The sequence below is a fragment of the Erythrolamprus reginae genome, chromosome 3 (genome assembly GCF_031021105.1).
Source record: "Erythrolamprus reginae isolate rEryReg1 chromosome 3, rEryReg1.hap1, whole genome shotgun sequence".
NCBI classification, from domain to species: Eukaryota; Metazoa; Chordata; class Lepidosauria; order Squamata; family Dipsadidae; genus Erythrolamprus; species Erythrolamprus reginae.
In genome coordinates, this window is record NC_091952.1 from 169,054,213 (window position 1) to 169,081,569 (window position 27,357).

Genomic DNA, 27,357 nt, shown 5'->3' on the forward strand with positions numbered 1-27,357 from the left:
ACATTTGCTAGTATTTATTACCGTGTCTCAAACATGATGTCCACCAGGTTCAAAGATCATTGCATTTATTTCCTTTTAGCCTTAAGGCTTAAGAAACTAGATACCTGTATCTGAGGTACCCAAGACCAGATTTGATTGGGACAGCAGATTTCAAGGTAAAAAAAGGACTAAGAACAAGTAAATTCAAATGCCACTAAAGACCGTTGTGCTATCATTATCTTTTCATTAAATAATTGAAATATTTTGAATGTGGATGCTGTTCTAAATCACCAATGGCTGGTTTTACTCCAGAATTGCGCTAAAATGCTGCATATAGCTGACCTAGTAGCTGGAAAAAGAAATGGGTCATTAACTATAATAATTTAATTGGTAAGAATTATAAAAGTGCTATCAGTTAAGAGTGTGAAAACTCATTAAAATGTGCTGCATTATGGCATTAATGCAAAACGATCACGCCAGCCTTTAACAAATTATATCCAGACAGATTATCAAAATCGGTTTTGTAAATTAACTTTACCTTAGAAGGCCATTAGAACAAGACAAAAAGACATTTCATACAACTTTGGTTAGAAGCTTACTTCTCTTTGCAAAACAGATAACTCAGTTGGATACCATCGAAATAGCTGATGGGACCTGATCAGCAGTGATCTAAGCCACTCTTCTGCATAGCTTTGACAGATGCACAGAACATCAAAATCAAAATCAATTTCTATTGATTGCACTAAACATGGCCCTGAAATTTGTTGGTTTGCAATGTGATGAGTTTCAGCTTCACAGCTGGGTTCAAACATTTACCTACTCAGCAGGAACAGCCACTGCACAGAGGGAGAGCTGATCTGCATTTTTCTTCTCCAAGACGTAACTTAAATCATTGATGCAGCCTCTCCACATGGAAGTACATGTATGCCACACTGCAATTTCTTCAATCATTCAAACTACCCCCTCTGTCTTTAGAAAGGAGGAATGAGAAGATGCCTGTTAACTGGACGGTGATATTCCAGTATTTTCCTCTGTATGAATTTGGCTCCATCATACGAAACTTCGTCCTCGTAAATGGGCATGCTTGCCCGCAAATGCCTGCATTTCAACTCTCATGAATGTTTTAAAACCCTACTTTGATAAGGAAAAAACATTTCATCCAATAATCTGTTTATGTGTGAATTTTTAGCATTTGAGTAGAACTAAAAAAGGTATCAATCCTTGTTCATTATGCAGAGACTGAAATCTTAATTTAGTATGTGCATGCATCAGGGGTGGGCTGCTATCCGAACGGTCAGGATCAGCAATCCGGTAGTGGAAATGGAGATCTCATGTGAAGATGCTCGCATGTCCGAGATTTCAGTGATTTTGGGGCTTTGTTTGCTGCTGAACATGTGTGAAAACAAAGAAATCAGCGAAATTAGCGGAAATCAAATGCGAGGATGTTCACACGCATGAGATTTCTGTGATCTTTGGACTTTTTTTGCTTCTGCGCATGTGCGGAGAAATCAGTGAAAATCATCAAAATCTCATGCGTGTGAGCATCCTCACACGAGATTTTGCTGCTGTGCACATGCGCAGGAGTCAAATCCTGTATTGGGCGCGTGTACCCACACTGAACACGTGCCTGCACCCACGGCCACTGCCGGGAACATACAGGTAGCGCTGGTGGTGGGCGGCCCCTCACTGGTATGTGCGTGTGTATGTGTGTATTGACACACATAAGGAGAAAAAAATCTAACAAAAACTGAATACTTTCTGACGGAGGAAAAATCTGAGAACTGAATCTAATGATGCAATTTACAAAGCAGCAGCCTACACACAGTTTAATTTCCCCCCTATTATCAATCCCAAAGAATCTTCTGATTCAGCAAGTGAAAAAAAAGTAACTAAAAAGCTCTACCTTTTAGATGATAGCTGGGTTGTGACTTGAATAGCTTCAAATGCACATGACACCAGAACAAAGGGGATTGCGATCTGTTCAATAAACACAATTCTGTTAAGCTGATGGCAGGTTCCCACAAAACAAAACAAAAAGAAAGGATGCCAAAATTAACATTGCTAACAGAGATTTGTGCCATTTATGCACAACCCAAAGGTTATCAGGTTGAATGCAGAGACTGCAATATATTCTTTTTAAACAGTTCAATGTTGTTTAAATTTAAACTAAATATTATTTTCAGTTCTGGCAAATATGGGCTTCTGCATTATGTCAAACCTTTTAAAAAGGTTATTAGAATACGCAGACTAAAAAATGACATTTTGTAAAAATGAATTATCTATTTTCAAGGACATAAATGCTGAGAAGCAGTTTAGTGATATGGAAAATCACTATTGATAAACATTCCCCCACCCCAGAACAACCACCAGTACTATTTTCATTGTGGAAGCTTTGGTAACTTCTGCTACAACAAATCCCCAGAATACAATTTAAGATTGACCATATCTATTTTATATTGATACAAGTCACTTATTTATTTATTCCTAAATAAATAGATGTGTCTGGGAGTTGAAATGCATATATCATAAAGCAGCCAAGTTTTTAAAAATGTTTTTAGACTGTATTTTTCAAAAATGCTATGTTCCTAATTTGCAAGTGCTTTTTAAAAAAATAGGTTCTCCCAATAGTTGTCTTTCAAATTCAGAATCTAAACACATCATAGTGATCCAGCTCTGAAGTTGTGAAAGTATGACCTGATAAGGGTATTCAACCTTATCGTTCTTCTATAAGATTTAAAAGATTGTATTCTTGACTTCCATGCTTTTTCTTTTCTTGGGCAAAATAAAGGACCACCTCATTTTATTTACTCTGGAAATTACACTACATTTCCTGAAGTGGCAGAGAAAATTTTGATTTTCTTTTTTGACATTCATGTAGTACAGATTCCACTATTTTGGTATAAACCTCTCAAACATCTTTGCTAGTGGCATTCATGGCCAGGTGGGGGTACATGCGTGGGGAGACCCTCCTTCTGGAAGCCATGGAAAAGCGAGGACCTTCCTACTAGAAGTGAGAGGCTGCAGAGGGCAGGTGGTTTCTCTGTTATGGAGAGTCTTTGGACATGGCTTCTCTCCTGCCCTAGGGATCCAGCCATTGCCTTACCATGTCCACCCAACCTCCACAATTCTTTGGCCAAGCGGGGAGGACATAAGTTCCAGCCCGAAGTAAATGTGGTGCAAAAGCAGGTACAGGGATGCTTTGCTCCTGCACTAAGGCCCCCATGACCCTCCTTCCCCTCCTTCTCTTCCCATGGGGGGAACCCTCCAGAAGGAAGTTATCACAGCTCTGCGGCTTCCAGGAGGGTCTCCCCATATATGTGCACCCTCCTAGTTCCGCCATAGCCAGCCAGAAAGTTGCGAGAGCGGGAGAAGGGCCGCCCAAAGGAAAACCTGCTCCGGGGGCTGGCGATCGTTCCTCAACCAATACCTCAACCAGGGCCAGAGACTCAGCTTTGGCCACTTTTTATTTATTTATTTATTTATTTATTTATTTATTTATTTATATTTATTTTGTCCAATACACAATGAGGGTTTTAGTGGGTATATATCTATATACACATAGTAAAATACATGATGAAGGTTATAGAGGAGATACTCATAGTAAAATATATCTAAGAAATAATAGAAAAGAAGATATAGGAATAGAACATATCAATGAAAGAATAGAAGAAGAGATATAGGAATAGAAGAAAGGTAAAGGAGATATAGAGCAATAGGACAGGGGACGGAAGGCACTCTAGTGCACTTGTACTCGCCCCTTACTGACCTCTTAGGAATCTGGATAGGTCAACTGTAGATAATCTAAGGGTAAAGTGTTGGGGGTTTGGAGATGACACTATGGAGTCCGGTAATGAGTTCCACGCTTCGACAACTTGGTTACTGAAGTCATATTTTTTACAGTCAAGTTTGGAGCGGTTAATATTAAGTTTAAATCTGTTGTGTGCTCTTGTGTTGTTGTGGTTGAAGCTGAAGTAGTCGCCGACAGGCAGGACGTTGCAGCATATGATCCTGTGGGCAATACTTAGATCTTGTTTAAGGCATCTTAGTTCTAAACTTTCTAGGCCCAGGATTGAAAGTCTAGTCTTGTAGGGTATTCTATTTCGAGTGGAGGAGTGAAGGGCTCTTCTCACCATCGCCCTTACCTTCTCAGGCCAGGTGAGGGAGAGGAAGGCGGGCCAGCCAGTGGTGGGACAGGGAGCCACAGCAGGGGCCCCAAAGAGCCATATGCAGCTCCAGAGCTGCGGGTTGCCGACCCCTGCTCTAGTCCAACAAATAATATTTTCTAAAGGGGGAAATACTGACCTTCCACAATAGCAAGCTTCCCATCAGGAAAGGACTGAACACAGTCAAGAAGCAATATACCGAAGTTGGATCAAAGCTAGAGTTTAAGAATGGGAACAGAACAAAACATTATTAATATGCATTTTCGTAGCCAAACTATTATGTAGCAAACAAGATACACTGCCAGTTTAGACTGCTTTTACATTTACAGCTGAATTTTAGTGTTTCAAGTCTACAAGTGACAGCCTTCTACCAGTTACTTAAAAAATTTTAAAACCCCATTGGCATTTCTTTATATCATTTCCTTTTCCACCGATAACTATCAGTCACTCCTATATCTGTAAGTAAGTAAGTGACATACACAAAAGCACCTGGCACATTACCCAATCCTTGTAATGATTGGCTGCTAATTGGAACCAGCTTACTGGTTTTACTTTTTTTTTTCTTCACATGGAAAGTATTATATTTAGGGTTCAAAGCATGGTCTCCATGATCGGCAACAATACCATATTTGGTGTCCAAGCTTTGGCCCACTGGAATTTATACACCCACGTACATGTTTCTTTCATAAAGGCAGATTGTCGGCTTCCAGCATAAACTTTTATTTCCCAAAATAACACAGGAGGGGGGGGAAAGTCTTAGCACAAAGAATCTTAGAAAACACACATAGCAGATGGTTGTACCCAAGTGCTCCATTAATGCTTCAAGAAGATAAGACTAACCTAGGTGGGAGAGTGGCGGAAAGGAGTGCTTTGTGGGATAAGCACCACAAAGAGCACTCCAGCTAGATTTTTCCTGTGTGAGATTGTGATTGCCACCCTATGCAGAAGCAAATATTTTGTAAGGAGGAGCATCTGATAAGCAGTTTTAATTGTTTATCAAGAGCACAAATGACATTTTCAAATTCCGATTATGACTGCTACACTATAGATAGATCTGTTTATCAGGGGCCTTATCTGTTGCCAAAGTTGTTGCTTAACACAAAGCCGCAATTTTAACACAATTTTAGCCGCCCCGAGTCTTCGGAGAGGGGCGGCATACAAATCTAAGTAATAAATAAACAGATAAGGCCCCCTGATAAACAGATCTATCTGTCTGTCTGTCTGTCTGTCTGTCTGTCCGTCCGTCCGTCCGTCCATCCATCCATCCATTGTCAGCAACAGGCCAGAAAAAGATGGGCATGTATGGACCTGGTGGCAGAAAATTAGTGGTCCACATGACAAACTTGTGGATGTGGGACAGGAGAATGAACTGTAACCTGGAAGTAGAAATCCTGAGGAAATCAGATCCAGGTTTCCCCAGAGATGTGCCAAGATGGCTCTAAGAATAAATTGGAACTTTGATAAAGTATTTGCCTTGGACTCTGATTTAAACTTGGATGTTCGTTGGAATGCTGACAGCTACTCTATCCCGAGTATTTAAAAACAGAGAAAACATAGCAAGCACTATCAACTGGAGCTTTGAATTAGGAAGATAGAGCTCCTACAATTCACAACTCATTTTCCCTCCCTCTATCCTAGATTGTTGGAATATTAGAGTATTCTAATAAAAGAGAACATGAAAATTCTCCCTTAGTAAGGTAATGTATGCCAGGACAGGGCTTTCAGACAGATTTAAATTGTTGGTAAATATACTTTACCAGCATCTAACCTGCCATTAAAAACCAGGAAGTTTTAGCTGAAAATTTTACTCTCTCTGTCACCTAAACGTGCTTTCCTATCGCATGAAAGGAAGACCAGCTACCCTCCACTTTACAAATGGAAGAAAATATCTGGTGGAATTCTGTAAGGGTGGAGAAAATGTCTGATCCTGCATATTCTTTTTCCCTTATCATGATTAATACAAAACATAAAACATTCCAGGTATGCAATATTATATGCAATTATGAAGGCATTTGCTTAAATTGTTTAGTGTAGAAACAAGCAGAAACAATGGAGGGATTACAACAGCTGCTTTTAACACCAGCCTAGATCATTTACCTGTTAATAGAAGCTATATTTCCAGTGCCAAAAAAAGCTGTCACTATGAAGAAAACCTGTGCTTGAGTTGAGGAAAATGCAATATTGCCAACAAGGTAACAAAGCATAATTGTTTATTGCAGGGTTGTTGTTTTTTACAAAAGGTAAAATCTCCTGACTGATCCAGGAACATAGAAACATAGAAGAAGACTGGCGGCAGAAAAAGACCTCATGGTCCATCTAGTCTGCCCTTATACTATTTCCTGTATTTTATCTTAGGATGGATATATGTTTATCCCAGGCATGTTTAAATTCAGTTACTGTGGATTTACCAACCACATCTACTGGATGTTTGTTCCAAGGATCTACTACTCTTTCAGTAAAATAATATTTTCTCATGTTGCTTTTGATCTTTCCCCCAACTAACTTCAGATTGTGTCCCCTTATTCTTGTGTTCACTTTCCTATTAAAAATACTTCCCTCCTGAACCTTATTTAACCCTTTAACATATTTAAATGTTTCAATCTTGTCCCCCTCACCCTTTTCCTTCTGTCCTCCAGACTATACAGATTGAGTTCATTAAGTCTTTCCTGATAAGTCTTATGCTTAAGACCTTCCACCATTTTTGTAGCCCTTCTTTGCACCCTTTCAATTCTGTCAATATCTTTTTGTAGGCGAGGTCTCCAGAACTGAACACAGTATTCCAAATGTGGTCTCACCAGTGCACTATATAGCGGGATCACAATCTCTCTCTTCCTGCTTGTTATACCTCTAGCTATGCAGCCAAGCATCCTACTTGCTTTTCCTACCGCTCGACCACACTGCTCACCCATTTTGAGACTGTCAGAAATCACTACCCCTAAATCCGTCTCTTCTGAAGTTTTTGCTAACACAGAACTGCCAATACAATACTCAGATTGAATAACAAGTCTATACATTTGTGCAGTATATGTACTCAAAATTATGACTTACAATATTCATTTGAGGACACCACCCAGAATTGCAACTATTAGTGAGATTAATATGCCAGCCAGCTTTCCGCAGGCTACTCAACCCATATACCTATATGAACAAACAGCAAATCACTACAGCTCCCCTGTTTTAACTTTGCATAGATATTGCATTCCTTAAGATGAAATAATTATTGAGACATTCATTTATATGTATAGCAAGAACAGGGGGAGGGAAGAAGAATTCAAATTTCTTGTGCCTGGAGGGCCCATCTAAATAGACATTTGTCTCAATGTTAAATTACTAACAATTTCTCTCTGGGTGACTGAAGTTACAGTCCACGGCAAAACTGGTGCACCAATTTCAGCTCACCTGTTTCTAAATTTTAACACTGTATTAGGCTGTTGGAACAAATGTCCATTTGGGTTCAGTTCCAAGTGGGGAATAGAGACACTGGAAACATGGAGACTACTTGGGAAGATGGTTTAATGGTAAACAGCAGGACTGTGTGGCTTGAGGTCCATGCAAAAAGGAGCATGGGTGGGGGAAGGAGAGGGAGGGAGGGAGGAACAGAAGGAGGGAGGGAGAGAGATTTATACCTAGTCTTGGGCCCTGTCTTCAGAGTTTCCTGTTCCTGTATGAGAAATGCATCCCATTGGCTATCAGACTCTCATGGGGCGGGGGGGGGAGTGTCCTTAGCTAACTTTGTAGGCTGTCTGTATCTCAGGCTTGGTTAAGCCTTTTCCCAAATGCCATGTGGTGAGATGGATAGAGGGCTAATCCTGCCATGTCCTGAGTACCATGTCTTAATCCCATCACCCTGGTGCTGAGGGTCTTTTGTGTTGTAGATAAGATGTCGTTTGTCTTTCTGGGGCTATTAACAAAGGTGAAGGCCGCTTTCGGAGAGCATGTTACTCCTTTTCTCATCCAGCAAGATATAATATTCTGCCTTTTTAATATTTCCTAGAATATTTCATTCTTCTAGGCGGGTGCTAACTTTCTACAAGGTCCATATGATTTGAAGCAAGTTCAATGGAACTAATAGTAGCTGCAGGATGCAAAGATTCTTAACGAGTGACTATTCTAGTCATTCCACTTTCACTGTCAAACAGGAAAAACCAAACCAAAGGCCATCAGGTAGTTTCAGCAAAGGAGAATAGGTCATGTCCAGAATGAAGTATTGAAGACCAGGAAGGTTGGTGGTCAGATGACCTGATAGTCTTGGAAACCTAAAAGCTTGCATAATAATTCATGAGCAAAACATGTCTAAGCTGCTAAGTATTGAAAATTTAATATATAAACATCTAGAATAATATATATGTAGTTTCGTTTTTTAATTGATTGATTGATTCTTGGTTTTTCTGTTCTTTTTTTTCTGCCCTCAAATCACTGTTGATTAAAAAAGTAATGAAATAAATATAAACTGATTTGTGACTTAAATACCTGTTGTAATCTATAAATTTACCAAGCCTGCTAGATGTGCAAGTTTACTCAAAACCTGTATAAAACGCTTCTACCTCAGATGAGAAATCCTGAATTTCATTTGAAATCAAATTCTGTACAAAATGGTGAAAACAGAATATTCTGTTGCAATATTCAAGTTTGTTAAACTGGTACAATATCTTACAATAATTAAGATTGCTAAACCTGAAGAACTCATTACCTTAGTCTAAATGTTCTATTTTCAAGAATGTTTATGGACAACTAATAATGAATTTAAAAGGCAGACAGGTTTTCTGATTAATTCTTCTAAGTACAAACACCTAAATGCATGGAAAATAAAATTTTCCATTCTTATATTTGAAGCTATATGAAATTAATTGTAGCTAACATTTTCTAAGCAACCAATCTATAGACTGATAATACGTAGAAAACAGTCAAAATGCCACTGTCAGTTTGTTTTGTGATAGTAATTATCCTAAAATACATCTATCAAAATAACCTTTAAAACAATAAACCATTTAGGCAATAACCTACTAAAAGCAACTAGTTTTTTAAAAAATGATCTTCACTGTGTTCTATCTGAATATCTTTTTTCCTAAGTTAAAGGATACAAAGAAAAAAGCCCTCCTAATGTCATCCACATGAAGTGGTCGAACCTGGGGGGTATCCACAATGCAAGAAAAGCTGAGAGCATCAAACTACAAAAACAGAAAAAGAGAAATCAGTAACATAGTATCAGTTAGGGCTGCATTCACATTAAAAGCATATATCCCGGATATAGAAGTCTTGACATCCCCTCCAAGATGTTAAGGTCCTCTTCGAAAACAATGGACAAGCATCATCATCATATATCCCGAAGATCAAATGAGAAGTTAAAGAGTGATTTTTCAGAGAATCCAGAAAATCTCTTTTTCTGCAACTTTGTCATAGCTCAATCATTATTACAAGGAAGTTATTTTTCAAATATTGGTAACAGGTCAAGTACTTTGGTTGCCTTAAGTAAGGGAATAATACTCTGACCTATCCATTGGTTTTCTTGTTTGTTTGTTTTTCTTTTCCCCAATGTTCTACAAAGTGGCATTTTTTCCCAATCCAGAAAAGTTGATTTTGCTTTCTAGCACTATCCTCTAGAGTAGTGATGGCTAACCTTTTCCGGACCGAGTGCCCAAAGCACATGTCCAAGCCCCTAGAATGCAATGCACGGTGTGCGCCCCATGCATGTACCATACCCCTGCATGTGCCCCACCCACTACCACATGCATGCACAGCAGCGATACAACGACTGAACTGGGGTGACAGCTCATATGTCTACAGAGAGGGCGCTGCGTGCCACCTGTGGCACATGTGCCATAGGTTCACCATCACTGCTCTAGAGCTTTATGGAACAAAGATATTTGCAGTGCCAAATCCATACTGAAAGTTAAACTTGTTTTGCTTGGATGAGTTTTTAGCATCTTTTGCCCATGCTCTCACATACCCTGGATTCGGAGATTTAAATAAATAGAATCAGGGATAAAGAAAGGACTTTTAAAAAGCATCTTGCACACTTCCGGTTAACATAGAATCTTCAATGCATAATGCAATCTACTTTATGCTAATACATCACTGCCCTCTCTGTTTTGATAAAGAGGCAGATATTAGCAGATTATTATGGAACAAGTTTTCATTATTCTAGTTCTAAACTACATAGCCACATGCATAAAATAAAGCTGTTCCATCTTTCAACATGATGTCTTTCTATGTATTTGAGGTTGCCTATCATAGCTTTTTTTCTAAACATATTCAGCTCTTCCAAGCAATCTGTAGACTTTGAAATCCCTCAAAGTCTTATCTCCCTCTTTTGAATGTCTTCAGATCTACTGATGTCCTGAAATGTGTTGAAGCATTCAGCATGGTATATACTGTGTAGGATTTATGCACACAGCATAGTAAAATCAACTGTCACTTTCCTATGTTTCAGTTTATTTTTTTAATAGTAAAATTTATTTTTTTAACAGTTAAACACAGAAAAAGATGTGCAGAAATGTGTACAAGTGCACAACATATGCGGTATATAGAAAAATAAAAAAGATAGCAATTAAAATAAACTTTAAAAAGCAAACTAATAAAATTATTTATATAGTGTCCATTTTGTAAAAGTATAAAATCAATTCAATCCTTAAGCTTATAAATTAAGTATCAACCCCAGAAGCATACTGGTTCATCAATAATATCACCTGTTGTGATTTGGATACTACTGTTTCATCAATATAGCTTAAGACTGCATTTGCTCGCTTAATAGCCATGTCATATGGACAGGACTAGAGACGTGAGAAGAATGGCTTGATTTATATCATTCTTTGGACTGGGAAAAGAAAATAGAAACCTGTGTGTAGCACTCTACTACTTGTTTGTTTTACTTCCAGAATAAGGTGGCTGGGGAAGATGGGGATGAAATTAGGGTCAAACCGTAAGTGATTGCAAGAGTTATCATCAGTATTAAGTTCCTACTGGAATGGCGGGGGGAAGAGTGCTGCCCTGGTAGTGGAAATGGAGCTCCATGTGACCAGCGGGTGGGTGCGCGCATCATAGTGAGATTTGGCTTCTACCCATCCGCAGGAAGCAAAATCTTGTGAGAGAACGCACACGTGTGTGAGATTTTGGCGATTTGGGGAAATTTTCTTGCTTTCGTGCATGTGCATAAGCAAACAAAAATCACCAAAATCTCACATACCCACGCGTCTTCTTGTAAGATTTGCTTCCTGTGCATGCGCAGAAGCCAAATCTTGCTCCGATGTGCGCACATGCCCGCTGGATGCACGCGCATCAGCACGGGTAGCGGGCAGTAAGTTGGAACCCCCGCCTGGTTATCATCATTCATTAAACCCTAAGAGTGGGCCCAAAATTGCCAACTTCCCTCCACTGAATGCCTTAAGTATGACTGCTGAATGTTTGGTTAATAAGTTAATTGTTTGGTTAATTTTTAAATTGTAGAATTAATTGGATTACATTATTGTTCTGTTTTTATATATGCTGTGAGCTGCCCCGAGTCCTCAGAGAGGGGCAGCATACAAATCCAATTAAATAAATAAATAAATAAATAAATAGATCTGGTGAATATAATTTCATTAAAAACAATGGCTTGCAACCATTACTGTTCATAGTACATAAAAATAGAGTCTGGATGTAAACATACTGCCTGGAGCAGACCATCTGAAGACAGTCTTCAGATGCTTTTCAAAAGAATTCCAGGGGTGAAATGCAATCGGTTTGGCTTACTGGAAGTGGTGGCCGCCAGTGGTTCAGAGAAATGGTAGTGGCGGCAGCGCGAGGCTCCGCCCACCTGCCCGAACATTGCCATTTTCTTTTAACCCTCTGTGCATGTGCAAAACCTTCTGGGCATGTGCAGAGGGTAAAAAAGCATTGGTAGGGAAGGTAAGTAGAGTTCACCATAAGTTCATGAAGGCGAGGCTTACGTCCTGGGATTGTGACTATTTTCAAAACATTCTAATGTTACCCGATTGCTTAGCTCTGGTTTTCTCTGACTATAACTAGTCAGATTTGAGCTACTGGAATACACATCACTTCTGGGAAAACTTGGCACCTCTTTGGCCACAGCTAATGAGTGTCTATGAAACCGCTGGACCACTCTTGTGTGTGCATTCTGTTTTAAAAATATGAGCACTGAAGTGGTTGGGATTCTGTGGCTACATTCCCAGGCTCATGAGTCAGTTGGGATTTTAACTGGTGGGAGAAAAGGCTGGTAGCATTTTTTCTCGAGGTGTGTACTGAGTCATTTACCTTAGGTTTAAATGAAGTTCCATACTGCTGGATTGCTTCTTGCTCCATGTCTATCCACACAAACATCAACAAAGCCAACGCCAGAGGGAAAAGAGCTTCATACCTACATCAGCACATATTTTGACAGCAAGTAAATATAAAGGAAATGATCTAAGTTACTGACATTATTTCTATCTACACGTAATCATGCTGCTTTATAAGAAAGGGCTGTTGGGCTTACTTAAATGCCTTTTCTCAGTTGCTTGCAGTATTGTCCAGGAATGGGTTGCTACAGTCTGATCTGCTAGTTACTGAGTCCATATTTTTAGGCCACTCCTCCATGCCTTCTCTGTGGCGGCCCCGGCCCTCTGGAACCAACTCCCCCCGGAGATTAGAACTGCCCCCACCCTCCCTGTCTTTCGTAAACTACTCAAGACTCATTTATACTGCCAGGCATGGGGTAGTTGAGATAGCTCTTCTCCCTAGGCCATTACAAGTTATGCTTAGTATGTTTGTGTGTATGTTTGGTTTTATAATAGGGGTTTTTAGTTGTTTTTATTATTGGATTGTACATGTTGTGTTTATTATTGTTGTTAGCTGCCCCGAGCCTGCGGAGAGGGGCAGCATACAAATCCAATAAATAATAATAATAATAATAATAATAACTATTATTATTATTATTATTATTATTATTATTATTATTATTATTATTATTATTATTATTATATGTCCCAGTTTTCTACAAAGTGATGCCTGAAAAAGAGGCTTGCGTATAATGTTAGAGACAAAGCAGCTCCAGATCCTACAAGCATTGTGTAGGGCAAGGTTGGACTATTCCTCAACCAACTGAGAGAAGGCGTTCAGGTAAGCCCAACGCCCCTTCTCCAGTATGATTGTGAAATAGTCCAGGAATAGGATATACCAAAGCCTGGTATCCCTAAGGGCATGTAGCCGTTGGGTCTGGAGCTCCCAAAGCTAAGTGGAGCTGTTGTAAAACCCTCCTCCCAAAGGAAACCTCAGCTGAGGCGAAGACATCCAACTTGTAATGTCTAATGAAAGGGGAGGAGTGGCCTAAGTGACCACCTTCAGATATCCTCAAGAGAGGTCTGCGTGGCCCATGCAGTGGTGGTAGCTTCTTGTGGAATGCATGGTGACATGTCTGGGAACTGGCAGAGACTGTGCTTCGTAGGCTTTAGCGATGCATTCTTTGATCCAACGACCAATGGTCGCGGATGACACTTTTAGTCCCCATCAACATGGGTTGGAAGAGAGCCTCAGATCTTCTGGTGGGCGCTGTCCGTTTGATATAAATTCTGAGGGCCCTCCATATATCCAGTTTATGCCACCTTGGCTCCAAGGCATGAGAAGGGCGAGGGCAGAAGTTTGGCAGAACGGACTCCTGGGCCTGGTGGAAGCGGGAGTTGATCTTGGGAATGAAGGAGGAGTCTTAGAGTTACCTTATGCTGGTGAAAGATGCAGAGGTCAGCTCTGAGGGATAAGGCCCCCAATTCAGAGATAATCAGGCGGATGCCACGGTGACAAGGAACGTCACCTTGAGAGTCATGTACCTGAGGCTAGCAGTCCACAGAGGCTCAAAGGGAGGCTGTGTTTAGGCTTGAAATACCCTTCAAAGATCCCAGGTAGGGTACTTGTGGACCGGTGGGGGACACAGGTTGCGGCACCTCTGAGAAAGATTCAAACATCAGGATGGCATGACAGAGGAACTTTCCTTCCACTAGCCAGCACAGTAGACAAGGTTGGGACCTGCCACCGTAATGTGCTATGAGCCAAACCTCTGTCTAGGCCATCCCAGAGGAGATCTAGAACCTGTGCAACAGAGGCTGAGACAGAGTCAATGCAAAATGGTCTACACCATTTGACAAAGATTGCCCTGGTGGCATTATAAACCCTGATACTGGATTGTTTCCTGGCTGCCTGCATAGTCTGGATGACTTTCTCAGAGTAATTTCTCTTTCTCAAATGGGTCCCTTCAAATGCTAGGCAGCTAGTTGGAGCCACTGAAGCTCTGGATGGTCCAGGATCCCCAGTTGAGGGAGATCCGGTGAGAATGAATTCCCCATGGTGGTCAGCTGGAGAGGATGATGAGATCCGCAAAATACGGCCTGAGAGACCAGTGATGAGCCACCAGGATGATCTCTTCTTGCGATGACTTTCCGAATCACCCTTGAACTAGCAGAAGAGGGAACACAAACAGGAGCCCAGGGGGCCACATCTGAGAGCGTTGGTGCCCTCCACCCCTGGAAAAAAAGCAAGGCAGCTGAATGTTCAGATGCAAGGTGAATAGATCCATCAGGAGAATCCTGAATCTTTGGTATATGTCCTAAAATAAGGATGGGTGAAGACACCACTCGGCATTGTCCACCGTTGTCCTGTTCGATAGTCTGCCTGCATGTTTAGTGTCTCGGCGATGTACTCCATCGTCAAGGAAAGTACAGACTCTTCCTCCCATTGACCTATCAGCTGGTACTCTGTTATGAGGTGCTTGGATTGACTCCTGCCCTGCCAGTTGAGATAGGCCTTTATCATGACATTGTCGGTCTGAATGAGGATGTGGCGTCCCTGCAATTGGTTCTGGAAGTGCAAAAGAGCCAGGTGGACTGCCCGCAACTCCAGCCAATTGATGCCATTGGTGGGGTCTTGCGTTGACCAATGTCCTTGTGCTACCTGACTGCCCAGGTGAGCCCCCCAGTTGAAGAGGTTTGCATCAGACGTGAGGATCACATGGTCCAGTTCTGAGAAGAAGCTCCCCTTGGTAATAGCTGGGGAGATCCACCTCCTGATTTCCAGAGGGACCCTAACCTGGGAGTGGAAATGAGATGTCTTTTTTCCGCTGACACAGCAGCAAGAACCACTGGAGGCTGCTAGAGACAGATCTCGCAAAGACAACTGTTTCAGATCTTACTGAGTCGGAAACTGGGACATGCGCAGAGAGACATGGAGAAGTGGCCTAAAAATATGGATTCCATAACTAGGCAGATCAGACTATAGCAACCCATTCCTGGACTATTGGAGAATAATAACTGAGGAAGTATAGCGAAAGCTAGTAACTGTTCTGAAAGGAAAAAAAATATATTTAAAGTAATTGGAAGACATGGTACTCCTAAGGAATTTGAGTTATTTCTGAGTATGAAAATGAAAATGTGCCATACTTTCAACTTTTTATCTTATAGGATAAATGAAATTAATATATCTGCACAAATGTAACAATTTTCGATAAATTCTCACAACTGCATAACCTTCCCCAAACTCAAAGCAAATCTATACATACAGAATACAGTACAAGTAACGATTATCTTGAGTCAAACTAGATTCCCAGCCATCATACTACCAAATCCATGTAGTTCATTTTGCAACATTATGAAAGCAATTTGCCATTGCCTTCTCTGAAGACAATTTTCTTATTTCCCAGTCTACCCAAGAGGCCTAGAAATCTTGCTGGGCTTTCATCCAAATATTAACCAAGCCTTAATCAGCTTAGCTTCGGAGTTCAAATAAAGTGCTGCCACCTGTTGCATAGAATCATCAGGACTCAAACTCAATTCAAGGGCAATTTTATCTTTTATAGAAAAAAAAGGAGAAATAAATACCCGGTGCTAAGAAGAAGATAAGTTGACATCAGGGAAAGAAGTATGCTCAGCAGCCTCAGCAACAGAAAAGTTGGGCTCAGGAGTGGCACTATCAAGGATGAAACTGTAAGAAATAAAACATTATCTGTCAAAAGAAAAATACTGTAGTTTAGTATCTCTTTAATAGCACCCTAAACTTGGAAGCCATAGATTATCTCTAAACTATTGGTTAGTTTGCATTTGCATTCCTGTAAATTATGGGACTAAAACAGAAGAGCGAGAAGAAACCCACTTTCTATACCTTTTGGATGAAACTGCATTGCAAAGGGGGGCGTTTGCCCAGGTTCGCCTGGTGCACCTGTTGCGGCCCTATTTGGACCGGGACTCACTACTCACAGTCACTCATGCCCTCATCACCTCGAGGTTTGACTACTGTAATGCTCTCTACATGGGGCTACCTTTGAAAAGTGTTCGGAAACTTCAGATCGTGCAGAATGCAGCTGTGAGAGCAATCATGGGTTTCCCCAGGTATGCCCATGTTACACCAACACTCCGCAGTCTGCATTGGTTGCCGATTAGTTTCCGGTCACAATTCAAAGTGTTGGTTATGACCTTTAAAGCCCTTCATGGCATCGGACCAGAATATCTCCGAGACTGCCTTCTGCCGCACGAATCCCAATGACTGATTAGGTCCCACAGAGTGGGCCTTCTCTGGGTCCCGTCAACTAAACAATGTCGGTTGGTGGGCCCCAGGGGAAGAGCCTTCTCTGTGGCGGCCCCGACTCTCTGGAACCAGCTCCCCCCAGAGATTAGAACTGCCCCTACCCTCCTCGCCTTTCGCAAACTCCTTAAAACCCACCTTTGTCGTCAGGCATGGGGGAACTGAGATATCTCCCCCGGGCCTATACAATTTATGTATGGTATGCTTGTGTGTATGTCTGTTTGATAATGTTTTTTTTTAAATATTTTATATTGTAAATTATTAGATTTGTTATAAACTGTTTTTATTGTGTTGTGAGCCGCCCCGAGTCTACGGAGAGGGGCAGCATACAAATCTAATAAAATAATAATAAATAAATAAATAATAATAAAGAGTTCGTCCTGAGCACAAACGAAGAAGGGCAGTGAATACAGCCATTCTGAATTTCAATCATGGAGGAGGATGTTAATTTGTGTTCGATATTTTTTTCCTCTTTTTAAGTGGCATTTGCATCGGGCAGTTTGGAAAATCAAAATACAGAGGGCTTGCAATACATGCTTCAAACCTCTAATGCTGGACAAAGCCCAGAAAAAGTGGCAACTTAGAAGATTTTTAAAAAGAGGAGTCATGAATGAATGATCTAGAGATGTAGGACACCTGCCTCTTCTAAGTAGCATGGAAAGGAAACAAAGAGCAGGGTGAAGGGATAGCAAAGTGAACTGGAAACTTCTGTTTTAGCGCTTGGAGCTTATATTGTTTTCCCACGCATCAGCTGATAAGTGACGGAAGTACAGAGCCATAGATCTGTATTCCTCTTTGGCACATAGCACCAAGAATATCTGATCAGGTTTCCACCAAGCCTTGTATGCAAGATCAATATTCGAAGGGAGATGGGAAAGAACCCAGATCAAAGCAGTCAGGTGATGGGAGGTTCCTGACATCAAAAGACTAAGATTGTGCAACTGGAAAGAATCAGATGTCAAAGAGTTCACTCCATTGCTGATTAATTATTTCTCAAGCCTTAGTTACAAAAACAGAGCGACTATTACATTTTCTTAGGTTTGTTATCTACTTTCTTCAGGATATATAGCATTCCCTCTTCTGTTTTTCCTCACAAAATCACCCAGTGAGATAAAGCAGGCTGAGACTGAGTGGCTGGCCCAAAGTTTTAATTAAAAAAAAAACATTTCCTTTAAAATGTAAAAATAAAGACAGAATTCAGAATTCAAACCAAAAAAAGGCAGAAAATACAAAGAATAAACACATCACAGATATAGAAAACAAATTTTAAACACAGTTTAAGATAAAAAAAATTCCTTTATAATGTAAAAATAAAGACAGAATTCAGAATTCAAACCCAAAAAAGGCAGAAAACACAAAGAATAAACACATCACAGATATAGAAAACAAATTTTAAACACAGTTTAAAATTAAAAAAAAACATTTCCTTTAAAATGTAAAAATAAAGACAGAATTCAGAATTCAAACAAAAAAAGGCAGAAAATACAAATAATAAACACATCACAGATATAGAAAACAAATTTTAAACACAGTTTAAAATTTAAAAAAAACATTTCCTTTAAAATGTAAAAATAAAGACAGAATTCAGAATTCAAACAAAAAAAGGCAGAAAATACAAAGAATAAACACATCACAGATATAGAAAACAAATTTTAAACACAGTTTTAAATATGATCAGTCCTTTCAGATATAGAATCAATTAATAAGCAAAAAGCAAACATCTTTCACAACCCCAAGCTCTGGGATGGCCATATATCCAGTCAGTTTCTATGGCTAGGGTTAGATTAGAACTGAGAGCTGCCTAATTCTAACCCTTCTTCACTACAACCACACCACATTTAAGCCAAGACTCTATAATTAATTATAAGTCTCGGAATGTATATAATTGCCTTAATTCGTATGGACTAGTCAGAAAAACACCTAGCTACTGAAAATGAAGATCAGATAAGAAACCACAGCCAGCCTTCCTATTTCTGAAGAAAGAAGAGCCAAGCCAGATAACATTCTTTCAAGGCAGACTTCAAAAACCACGGCTAATAGCTAGGGCACAATCAGACTGTGTTGCAACCAATACAGGTAGTCCTCCACTTACGACCAAAAATTGAACCCGAACTTTCTCTTAGTAAGTAAAACATTTCTTAAGAAAGCCTTGTCCCATTTTACAACCTTTCTTATCTCAGTTACTAAGTGAATCACTGCAGTTGATAAGTTAGTAACTTGGTTGTTAAGTGAATATGGCTTCCCCATTGACTCTGTCAGAAGGCCGCAAAAGGGAATCACATGACCTTGGGACATAGCAACGGTCATAAATATGAACCAATTGCCAAGCATCTTCATTTTGATCACATGATCATGGGGATGTTGCAAAAGTTATAACTGTGAAAACAGTTATAAGTTACTTTTTATACTGCCATTGAAACTTCAACAGTCACTAAATGAACTGTTGTAAGTCGAGGATATCTAAAGTATACAACATAAAACATAATCTTAAAAACAATTAGCAACAACTCATACTCTGTTGCTGCTCACATGCTGATTTTAACTACTTTTTTTCAGCAAGTATTCTAACCAGAAAAATATTCTGGAAGGAGACAGACTAGACTAGACTAGAATTCTTTATTGGCCAAGTGTGATTGAACACACAAGGAATTTGTCTTTTTGGTGCATATGTTCTCAGTGTACATAAAAGAAAAAGATATATTTGTCAATAATCATGAGGTACAACACTTAATGATTGTCACAGGGTACAAATAAGTAATCAGGATACAGCAAGGAACAATTTATACTATTTAAGTGTGTGGGGTGTTTTGCTTTTCACTGCAACTGAAAACAGAAGGATGCATTAAAATGTATTTTTGACGAATTGTAGGGCTGAAATGAGAAAAAGCTGAAGTTACAGGTAGAACAAGGAAAAGGAAAAGGAAATTGCAATCCCAAGGAACAAGGATCTTGTACTTTAGATGAGATCCAGAATATATTTGGATTAGTGTGAGAACAAATCTCACCCACCCACCCTTCCTGGTTTATAGCTGTTATGAAACTTTTTATGTTTAACATGCCTCCTCTAGGTCTGATCACTCTCCAAATGTCAGATCTGACTCCCAGGGAGCTGATGGACAAAAGGCAAACATTGGGAAGGGCAGAGAGAACAGCAGCCAGCTTGAAGTGACAAGAATGAATTTTCAAAACAAACAAGCCGGGCCTGCAGAGTCTTTATGAAGATTGGGATTGCCTGCCTTTATCTGGCAGCAGCAGGCAAAAGCAAAAACATCATGCACTACAATCACATATAAGAACAAGTATCAGCAAGCGGTGGCTTACAAAACTCGGAAAATCCCCAGTTCAAATTCACATAATTTTCAACTACAGAGGGTGGTCAGGTGGGAACTGCTAAGACATGGCCTTATGTTAAGGAATGAATGCTTTATGTTTATTAGTGATCCTCTTTTGTAGAGGAATGTATGGTTGCTCCTAAGCTATCAGCATCTGCCTGACTCTAAAGCAGTGGTTCCCAACATGGGACCCCCGCCCCACAGGGGGGCAATTTGATTTTTAATTAGGGCAATTGGAACCTTGTTTAAACCAAGTTAGTGGTCTTTTAGGCTTGCTCCTCATGAGTAGGAGTTACTTTTTGAATAATAAGAATTATATGTCATGTTGTGATTCCGTCTGAGGCTCCTCAGGGAACGGCTGAACCTCTGCCGGCTCCCTGCTCAGAGGGGGAGGATGAGGAACAGGAGGAGGAGGAGGAGGCCCAGGCAGAAGGGGAGGAGGAATATCAGGCCGAGGGAGAGGGAGAACAGCCAGAGTCCCCCGGGGTGGAGCTCTCCCCAGCAAGCAGCCTGGAGTCCTTAGATGAAAATGCTCAAGCCATCATCGATCACAGGCAGAAAAGAGCAGAACAACGAAGGGGACAATTAGCCAGGTACTTCCAGTCCTAAATAGGTAACAGCTGGGTTTGGGTGTGGTTCTCCCCAGAAAGGCTGAAAAGGCAGACCCACCCTTCCTGTCTTGTGGAGTATTATCTTTGGGAGTCCTGGGACCTGGCTGTGATCTTTGGCGTCTCTGATTCTGACTTGTGGCCTTGAAGGCTGAAACCTTGGGGAAAAAGGCGTGGGGGCTTATTCTCTACAGTGGTGTGTGTGCCAGCAAGAAGTCTGCTGTATTGTCTGGCCGTCAGGACTTTGCTGTGAAGCCTCATAGCCTGCCTGTTGGGAAGAACAGGTTTTTCTCTGTGTTTATTTTTCAAACTATAAAGTGCTTTTGCTTTTACCAGCGTGTCTGGCTGCTTTTTCCAGTTGGTGTTGAAGTCTGGGGGCACCCAGACAGAACATATGTCATGGGGGGAGCATCAGGATTTTAGAGATGCTTAGGTGGGGCATGGCCAAAAAAAGGTTGGGAACCACTGCTCTAAAGCTATATGCAACACTTAATAGAATGTGTTTCTCCAAAAATAAAACCATCTTATACAGTAATACCTCATGATACGAACTTAATTGGTGCAAGGAGGAGGTTCGTAAGACGAAAGGTTCATAAGACGAAACATTGTTTCCCATAGGAAACAATGTAAAGTCAATTAATCCGTGCAACCAAAAAAACCCCCGCAAAAAAACGGCTTTCGGCGACTGCTGGGAAGCCGTGCGGCTGTTTTAAAAGGTGACAGCTGGCCTTGGGGGCTTCCCAGCACCCCCCCCCCCCGAACCCCGGGTTCGGGGGGATGCTGGGAAGCCCCCCAGGCCGACTGCAACCTTTTAAAACAGCCGCGCCGCTTCCCAGCTGTCTCCCGAAGCCGAACGCGGAAGTTCGGCTTTGGCGTTCGGCTTCAGGAGACAGCTGGGAAGCGGCGCGGCTATTTTAAAAGGTCGCAGCCGGCCTGGGGGGCTTCCCAGCACCCCCCAAACCACGAACCCGGGTTCGGGGGGGTGCTGGGAAGCCCCCCAGGCCGGCTGCGACCTTTTAAAACAGCCGCGCCGCTTCCCAGCTGTCTCCTGAAGCCGAACGCCAAAGCCGAACTTCCGCGTTCGGCTTCGGGAGACAGCTGGGAAGTGGCGCGGCTGTTTTAAAAGGTGACAGCCAGGCTGGGGGGCTTCCCAGCAACCTCCCGAACCGAACCCGGGGTTCAGAAAAATTTTGCCTCTTCTTACGAACTTTGTTCGAGTTACGAACCGGCGTTCGGGAGGCTTCTGGGAAGCCCCGCCGCCCGGCTGTCACCTTTTAAAACAGCCGCGCGGCTTCCCAGCAGTCTCCGAACGCCGATTCGTAACTCGAAAAAAGTTCGTAAGAGGCAAAATTTTTCTGAACCCCGGGTTCGTATCACGAGTTGTTCGTAAGACGAGAGGTTCGTATCTTGAGGTACCACTGTATTTTTTTGAACCCTGAAATAAGTGCTATAATATTCTAATTTTCTGAGATGGTGGATTTGGGGTTTTCATGAACTGTACCCCAATAATCATTACAATTATGACAAATCACAGCTTGAACTATCTTGCCTAGTATGTAATAAGTCTGTCTCATATATTACATTTTACCTTTTAAGTTGCATTACTGAAATAAATGAACTTTTGCACAATATTCCAATTTTACAAGTTTCACCTGTAGGTGAGAGACTGTGAACTTCATAGCTGAGAAGAGATGGACACTTATTATTCAACACTAACATTATTTGTCCATATTTAGAGCAGTTCTTTGGAGTTTCATGCAGAGTCTCTTTTTTTTCTTAAATTACTATTTTTTTTCCAATAAGAAAATTAAACTGAGGACTGAACAACCCCAATATGCTTTTGTTAGCTGCTTTCTCAATTTCTTGCAACTCCTATATAGTTCCAGGATCAATAACTGTAGCAAACTTAGTCCCTTAACCGCTGCTTATCTTGAACTCCCCTCAACACTTAACAAGACCACTAATTAATGCAATCTCTCATCTACTTCAAAATAAATATTCATCGAGGTGTGTTAAATCTGCTTATATTATTAGAGAATGCATACGGATTCCTGTACTTATGTAATTATGAATCTTTATCAGAATATGATCCTTCAGATCATGTTTCCCAATGACAGAGCGTGTGCAGCAATAGCAGAAAGACCAGCAAACCAGCATTTCTTATATGTACCTGACAGATCTTTATCCAAAATAATCTCTGTCAAGAGAAGTAGGCTTACCCAATGTCATCCAGCTGATAACCTGATTTATTATAGGCAATCCTTGTTTGCTCTGAAGACTGCTGTGAGTACTGTTCACAATGTACGTTGATGCCACCAGACTCAGCAACTAATAAAAAATATTAAACAATCAATAGCTCATCGGAATGGTTTCACGGTCATTAAGGAATGCTAGCAAGACAAAAAAAATATCTATTCGGATTTCCCCCAAAGACCAAGTCTCTAAAAAAAACCATTGGAATGTTTTAACACTTTTGTAAGAACTATGATAGAAACATAGAAGACTGACGGCAGAAAAAGACCTCATGATCCATCTAGTCTGCCCTTATACTATTTTTTGTATTTTATCTTAGGATGGATCTATGTTTATCCCAGGCATGTTTAAATTCAGTTACTGTGGATTTACCAACCACGTCTGCTGGAAGTTTGTTCCAAGGATCTACTACTCTTTCAGTAAAATAATATTTTCTCATGTTGCTTTTGATCTTTCCCCCAACTAACTTCAGATTGTGTCCCCTCGCTCTTGTGTTCACTTTCCTATTAAAAACACTTCCCTCCTGAACCTTATTTAACCCTTTGACATATTTACATGTTTCGATCATGTCCCCCCTTTTCCTTCTGTCCTCCAGACTATACAGATTGAGTTCATTAAGTCTTTCCTGATATGTTTTTTATGCTTAAGACTTCCACCATTCTTGTAGCCCGTCTTTGGACTCGTTCAATTTTGTCAATATCTTTTTGTAGGTGAGGTCTCCAGAACTGAACACAGTATTCCAAATGTGGTCTCACCAGCGCTCTATATAGCGGGATCACAATCTCCCACTTCCTGCTTGTTATACCTCTAGCTATGCAGCTATGATAGACTTCAATTGGCAATTTAAATAAAAATAAATTGTGTACAAGAGGGCGGGATAGGGAAACCTTCAAAACCACCCACTGCTTAAAATTTCATTTGATAACATTACTCATCAAGATATTGTATAACCCCATTGTATTTTGGATATCACCATAAATGCATTCAGGAACTGCCAGAGCAAACTGTTGGTTCATACTTGCATAACTGTATTTCATGCCTGATTTCCTCCAGACTGAATAAATAAGAGGAAAAAAGCACTCAGGAGGGAGGCTTTCAACGAAGTTTATTTAGAAGGGAGATTTGTCAATAAGAGTCCATTTCAGAGTTACAGATTAGAGCCGTAATTAGAGGAGGTCATCAAACAAGTGCTATTTGGCATCAAGTTTTATGTCGCTTTATTGAACTTTGCCTGATGTGTCATCATGTGACAGTTCACAGAAGACATAATAAGTTGCCAGGCTTATTTTTCCCACCTATGTGATATAATTTGGACTTTAAACTTAAATATTAATAAAATGGCATATAATGTTCATATTTCAACTCTAATAAAAACAGTGTATGCATGATCCAAAATCAATCCCTCTATATATTAAAGTGTCCAAAGAAAAAAGGATTGAAAATAATTTATTGCTATAAAGCAGATTCCTCACATAAAAGTAAAGGAGGAGTGAACCAAATAAAAGGCACAATAAATTGGCACCAGTTATGCCAATTATAATAGGAAAGTGAAACCTCACATCTTGGGCATAAACTGTTTCAGCTCCTACCCTCAAAACGTCACTACAGAGCATTGCACACCAAGACAACTAGACACAAGAACAGTTTTTTCCCCAAACGCCATCAGTGCTAAACAAATAATTCCCCCAACACGGTCAAACTATTTACTAAGTCTGCTCTACTATTACTACTAGTTTTTTTCTCATCATCAGATAATTTTCTTCTGGAAGTCCACTTCTATTCACTGGTCCATCATCAAATGGAACCTATACAGCGTCTTAGAAACATAGAAACATAGAAGTCTGACGGCAGAAAAAGACCTCATGGTCCATCTAGTCTGCCCTTATACTGTCTTAGATAGAACCTGCTTGCTTGCCAAGTTAACAAATCCCTTTTCCTAGGATTGTCTGACCTCAAGTCATAGATTGTCTTGTGAGAAAATCTGTTTATACATCTGGCTTTCCTAGTTAGTGATGCTCCCTTTGGGAGAACTATCTTAGAGGTAAATGTGAATGAAGACCACAACCCCAGCAAAGATGTATGAGGGAGTCTGCATGAGTAGATAATGCGACTTAAGGTCTAGTTTCCTACTGATTTTATTGATGTTTTGCTTGGTATCTTGAATAATGAGTTTGTTAATTGGTCACCGTATATTTTCCTAAACATACAATCCAACCTGTTTCAAAAGTGATTTTATCTAATACATGAACTATAGAAGCTTGATTCAGGCTGTTCTGAAAGTCTCCATCTTAATGAAGCGACCAATAAATGAGGATTGGAAAATCTTCTGGCTGTTTCTAAGATTTTGTATTTACCCCTAATTCTAGCATCAAAGTATCACATTATAGTGAAGGATTCTCCGCTTGTCCCAAAAAATAGTACCTACAAAGGATTTTAAAATATCTAGAAAAGTCTATGTAGAATCATTTTGTTGTTTGGAGTTGCTGGCATATAATGAGTGAGCAATTTTTTTTTTTAAAGTACATTTTAAAAATAACTGAAAAGCAGTTGGTTAAAATTGATGTTGACCCCAAAATACACAAAGCTGATTTTTCAAAGCAAGAAACGTTAATACTTCTCACAAATGCATATTTATAGAACTTATTTACCTGAAATAAATATATTTTGAGATCTTTATGATGCAAATACTTATTTTTGCTCCTCCGAAAAAATGTCACGAGGTAGGACAAAGCTATCGATATAATTAGCAGTCCAGCTGCTGTTCTGTAAAAGATAAACTATTTGAGAGTGCTTTTCAAAGATGTTTTTGTAGGAATCATTTCATAAAAAAATTAATCACAAAAGTACAACTATGCAACATGAATAAGAGATTAATCTAAGCTCCAGGGAGTCAAAAAGAAGGTTCAAAACTGACAAATCTATTAAGGATGATCTTCTTTCCTATCACAATTCAATATTACCTGGAGTCATGTGTATATGAGTGGAGTGGCCATGTAAATTTGTTTACTAAATAAATAAAAGATAAATACACCAAGCTTTCAAACTTGCATTTTGGTTTATTGCCAGCAGCTGCCCTTAAATGATCAGTTAATTATTTTTGGTAAAAAGATTAATTCTGTTCCCTTGCTGCTGGTGCCTTTTAAAACTCTGACCCACACTTTTCTAAATCACTGACTCAAAAAAAGATTAAGAAAGTTGGATTTACTTCAGAATGGAGTCTTGGTGCTTATTAAAAGAATCTGTCACCAAGATCCATTATTATATGTATTTATTTGTACTCCAGCATTATTATATTTAAAAATAACTCCAGGAAGTGAACTTATCTAACAAACCTTCCACCTCCTAATTTCCCCCCCCACAAAAACCCTATTAAGTGAATTGGTCTGAGTGTGACTGGCTTAAGGTTATCCAGCTGACTTTCATGGTTTGCCAAAGTAGGACTCTCATCTCCTATTTTCTAATTTGGCATTATAACTACGAGATAAAAGATCAGATAATGGAATACAGTGTTCCCTCGATTTCCGTGGGGGATGCGTTCCGAGACCACCTGCGAAAGTCAAATTTCCGCGAAGTAGAGATGCAGAAGTAAATACACCATTTTTGGCTATGGACAGTATCACAAGCTATCCCTTATCACTTTAAACCCCTAAATTACCATTTCCCATTCCCTTAACAACCATTTACTCACCATTATTACTGGTACTCACCATTGAATAAGACACTTAGTGATCCTGATATTTATAAACATAATTATTTATTAACAATAATTATTTTTTTTGTTATTTATTTGCAAAAATTATTAGTTTGGCGATGGACATATGATGTCATCAGGTGGAAAAAAACGTGGTATAGGGAAAAAACCACGAAGTATTTTTTAATTAATATTTTTTAAAAAAACGTAGTATAGGCTATTCGCGAAGTTCGAACCCGTAAAAATCGAGGGAACACTGTATCCCTAAAAGGGCTCCCATGGTATTTGACTGTTAAGTTTCCTGTAACTATTTCACAGGATACTACACACTTTTCATTTAAAAATGACATCAGGGGTGTTTTCCTTGCTGCTTCATATTTGTTCTTTCTTTTCCATTTCTCTTTCTGTCTGATCCTATTACAGTCTCCTTCTGAAAGAGAACCAAATAAACTGGTCTTCAGGGTCAGCATGATACGTAGATCCAGCCTGTGACTGGAGACTCATCACTTCTTTACATCTATGTGTAAACTTCTAGAGCCATTCTTGTTCCAATTTTTTAAAAATTGTTTTTCACTGATAAAAAAGGAAGCTATGTTTCTATGTTTCTAAGCTCGAAAATAAGAGAAAAGGTCTACACCAGGCATGTCAAATTTGTGCCCTGTGAGCCAGATGTGTCATATGCTGGCAACGCCCACCCCCTTTTTAGCAAAGGGGGGGAAAGTGATATGTTACGTGACGTCGCGAGTTTGACACCCCTGATCTACACTATAATTTTTATAGCCTACATAGAGTAG

The 27,357-nt window shown here is 40.0% G+C and overlaps 1 protein-coding gene across 2 annotated transcripts in view; it reads right to left on the reverse strand.

Moving 5' to 3' along the window:
• PIGN (phosphatidylinositol glycan anchor biosynthesis class N) overlaps positions 1 to 27,357 on the reverse strand; it is a 70,705-nt gene that overhangs the window by 13,922 nt on the left and 29,426 nt on the right. Inside the window, exons 19-26 of one of the 2 annotated variants that reach the window (XM_070747131.1) lie at positions 25,521 to 25,635; positions 22,839 to 22,947; positions 15,980 to 16,082; positions 12,393 to 12,495; positions 9,224 to 9,310; positions 6,240 to 6,295; positions 4,282 to 4,357; positions 1,883 to 1,956 (exon numbers count right to left, since the gene is read on the reverse strand). In XM_070747131.1, coding sequence (XP_070603232.1) covers positions 1,883 to 1,956; positions 4,282 to 4,357; positions 6,240 to 6,295; positions 9,224 to 9,310; positions 12,393 to 12,495; positions 15,980 to 16,082; positions 22,839 to 22,947; positions 25,521 to 25,635 — 723 coding nt within the window. The remainder of the gene's footprint in view (positions 1 to 1,882; positions 1,957 to 4,281; positions 4,358 to 6,239; positions 6,296 to 9,223; positions 9,311 to 12,392; positions 12,496 to 15,979; positions 16,083 to 22,838; positions 22,948 to 25,520; positions 25,636 to 27,357) is intronic. The other variant, XM_070747132.1, reaches the window with a different exon arrangement.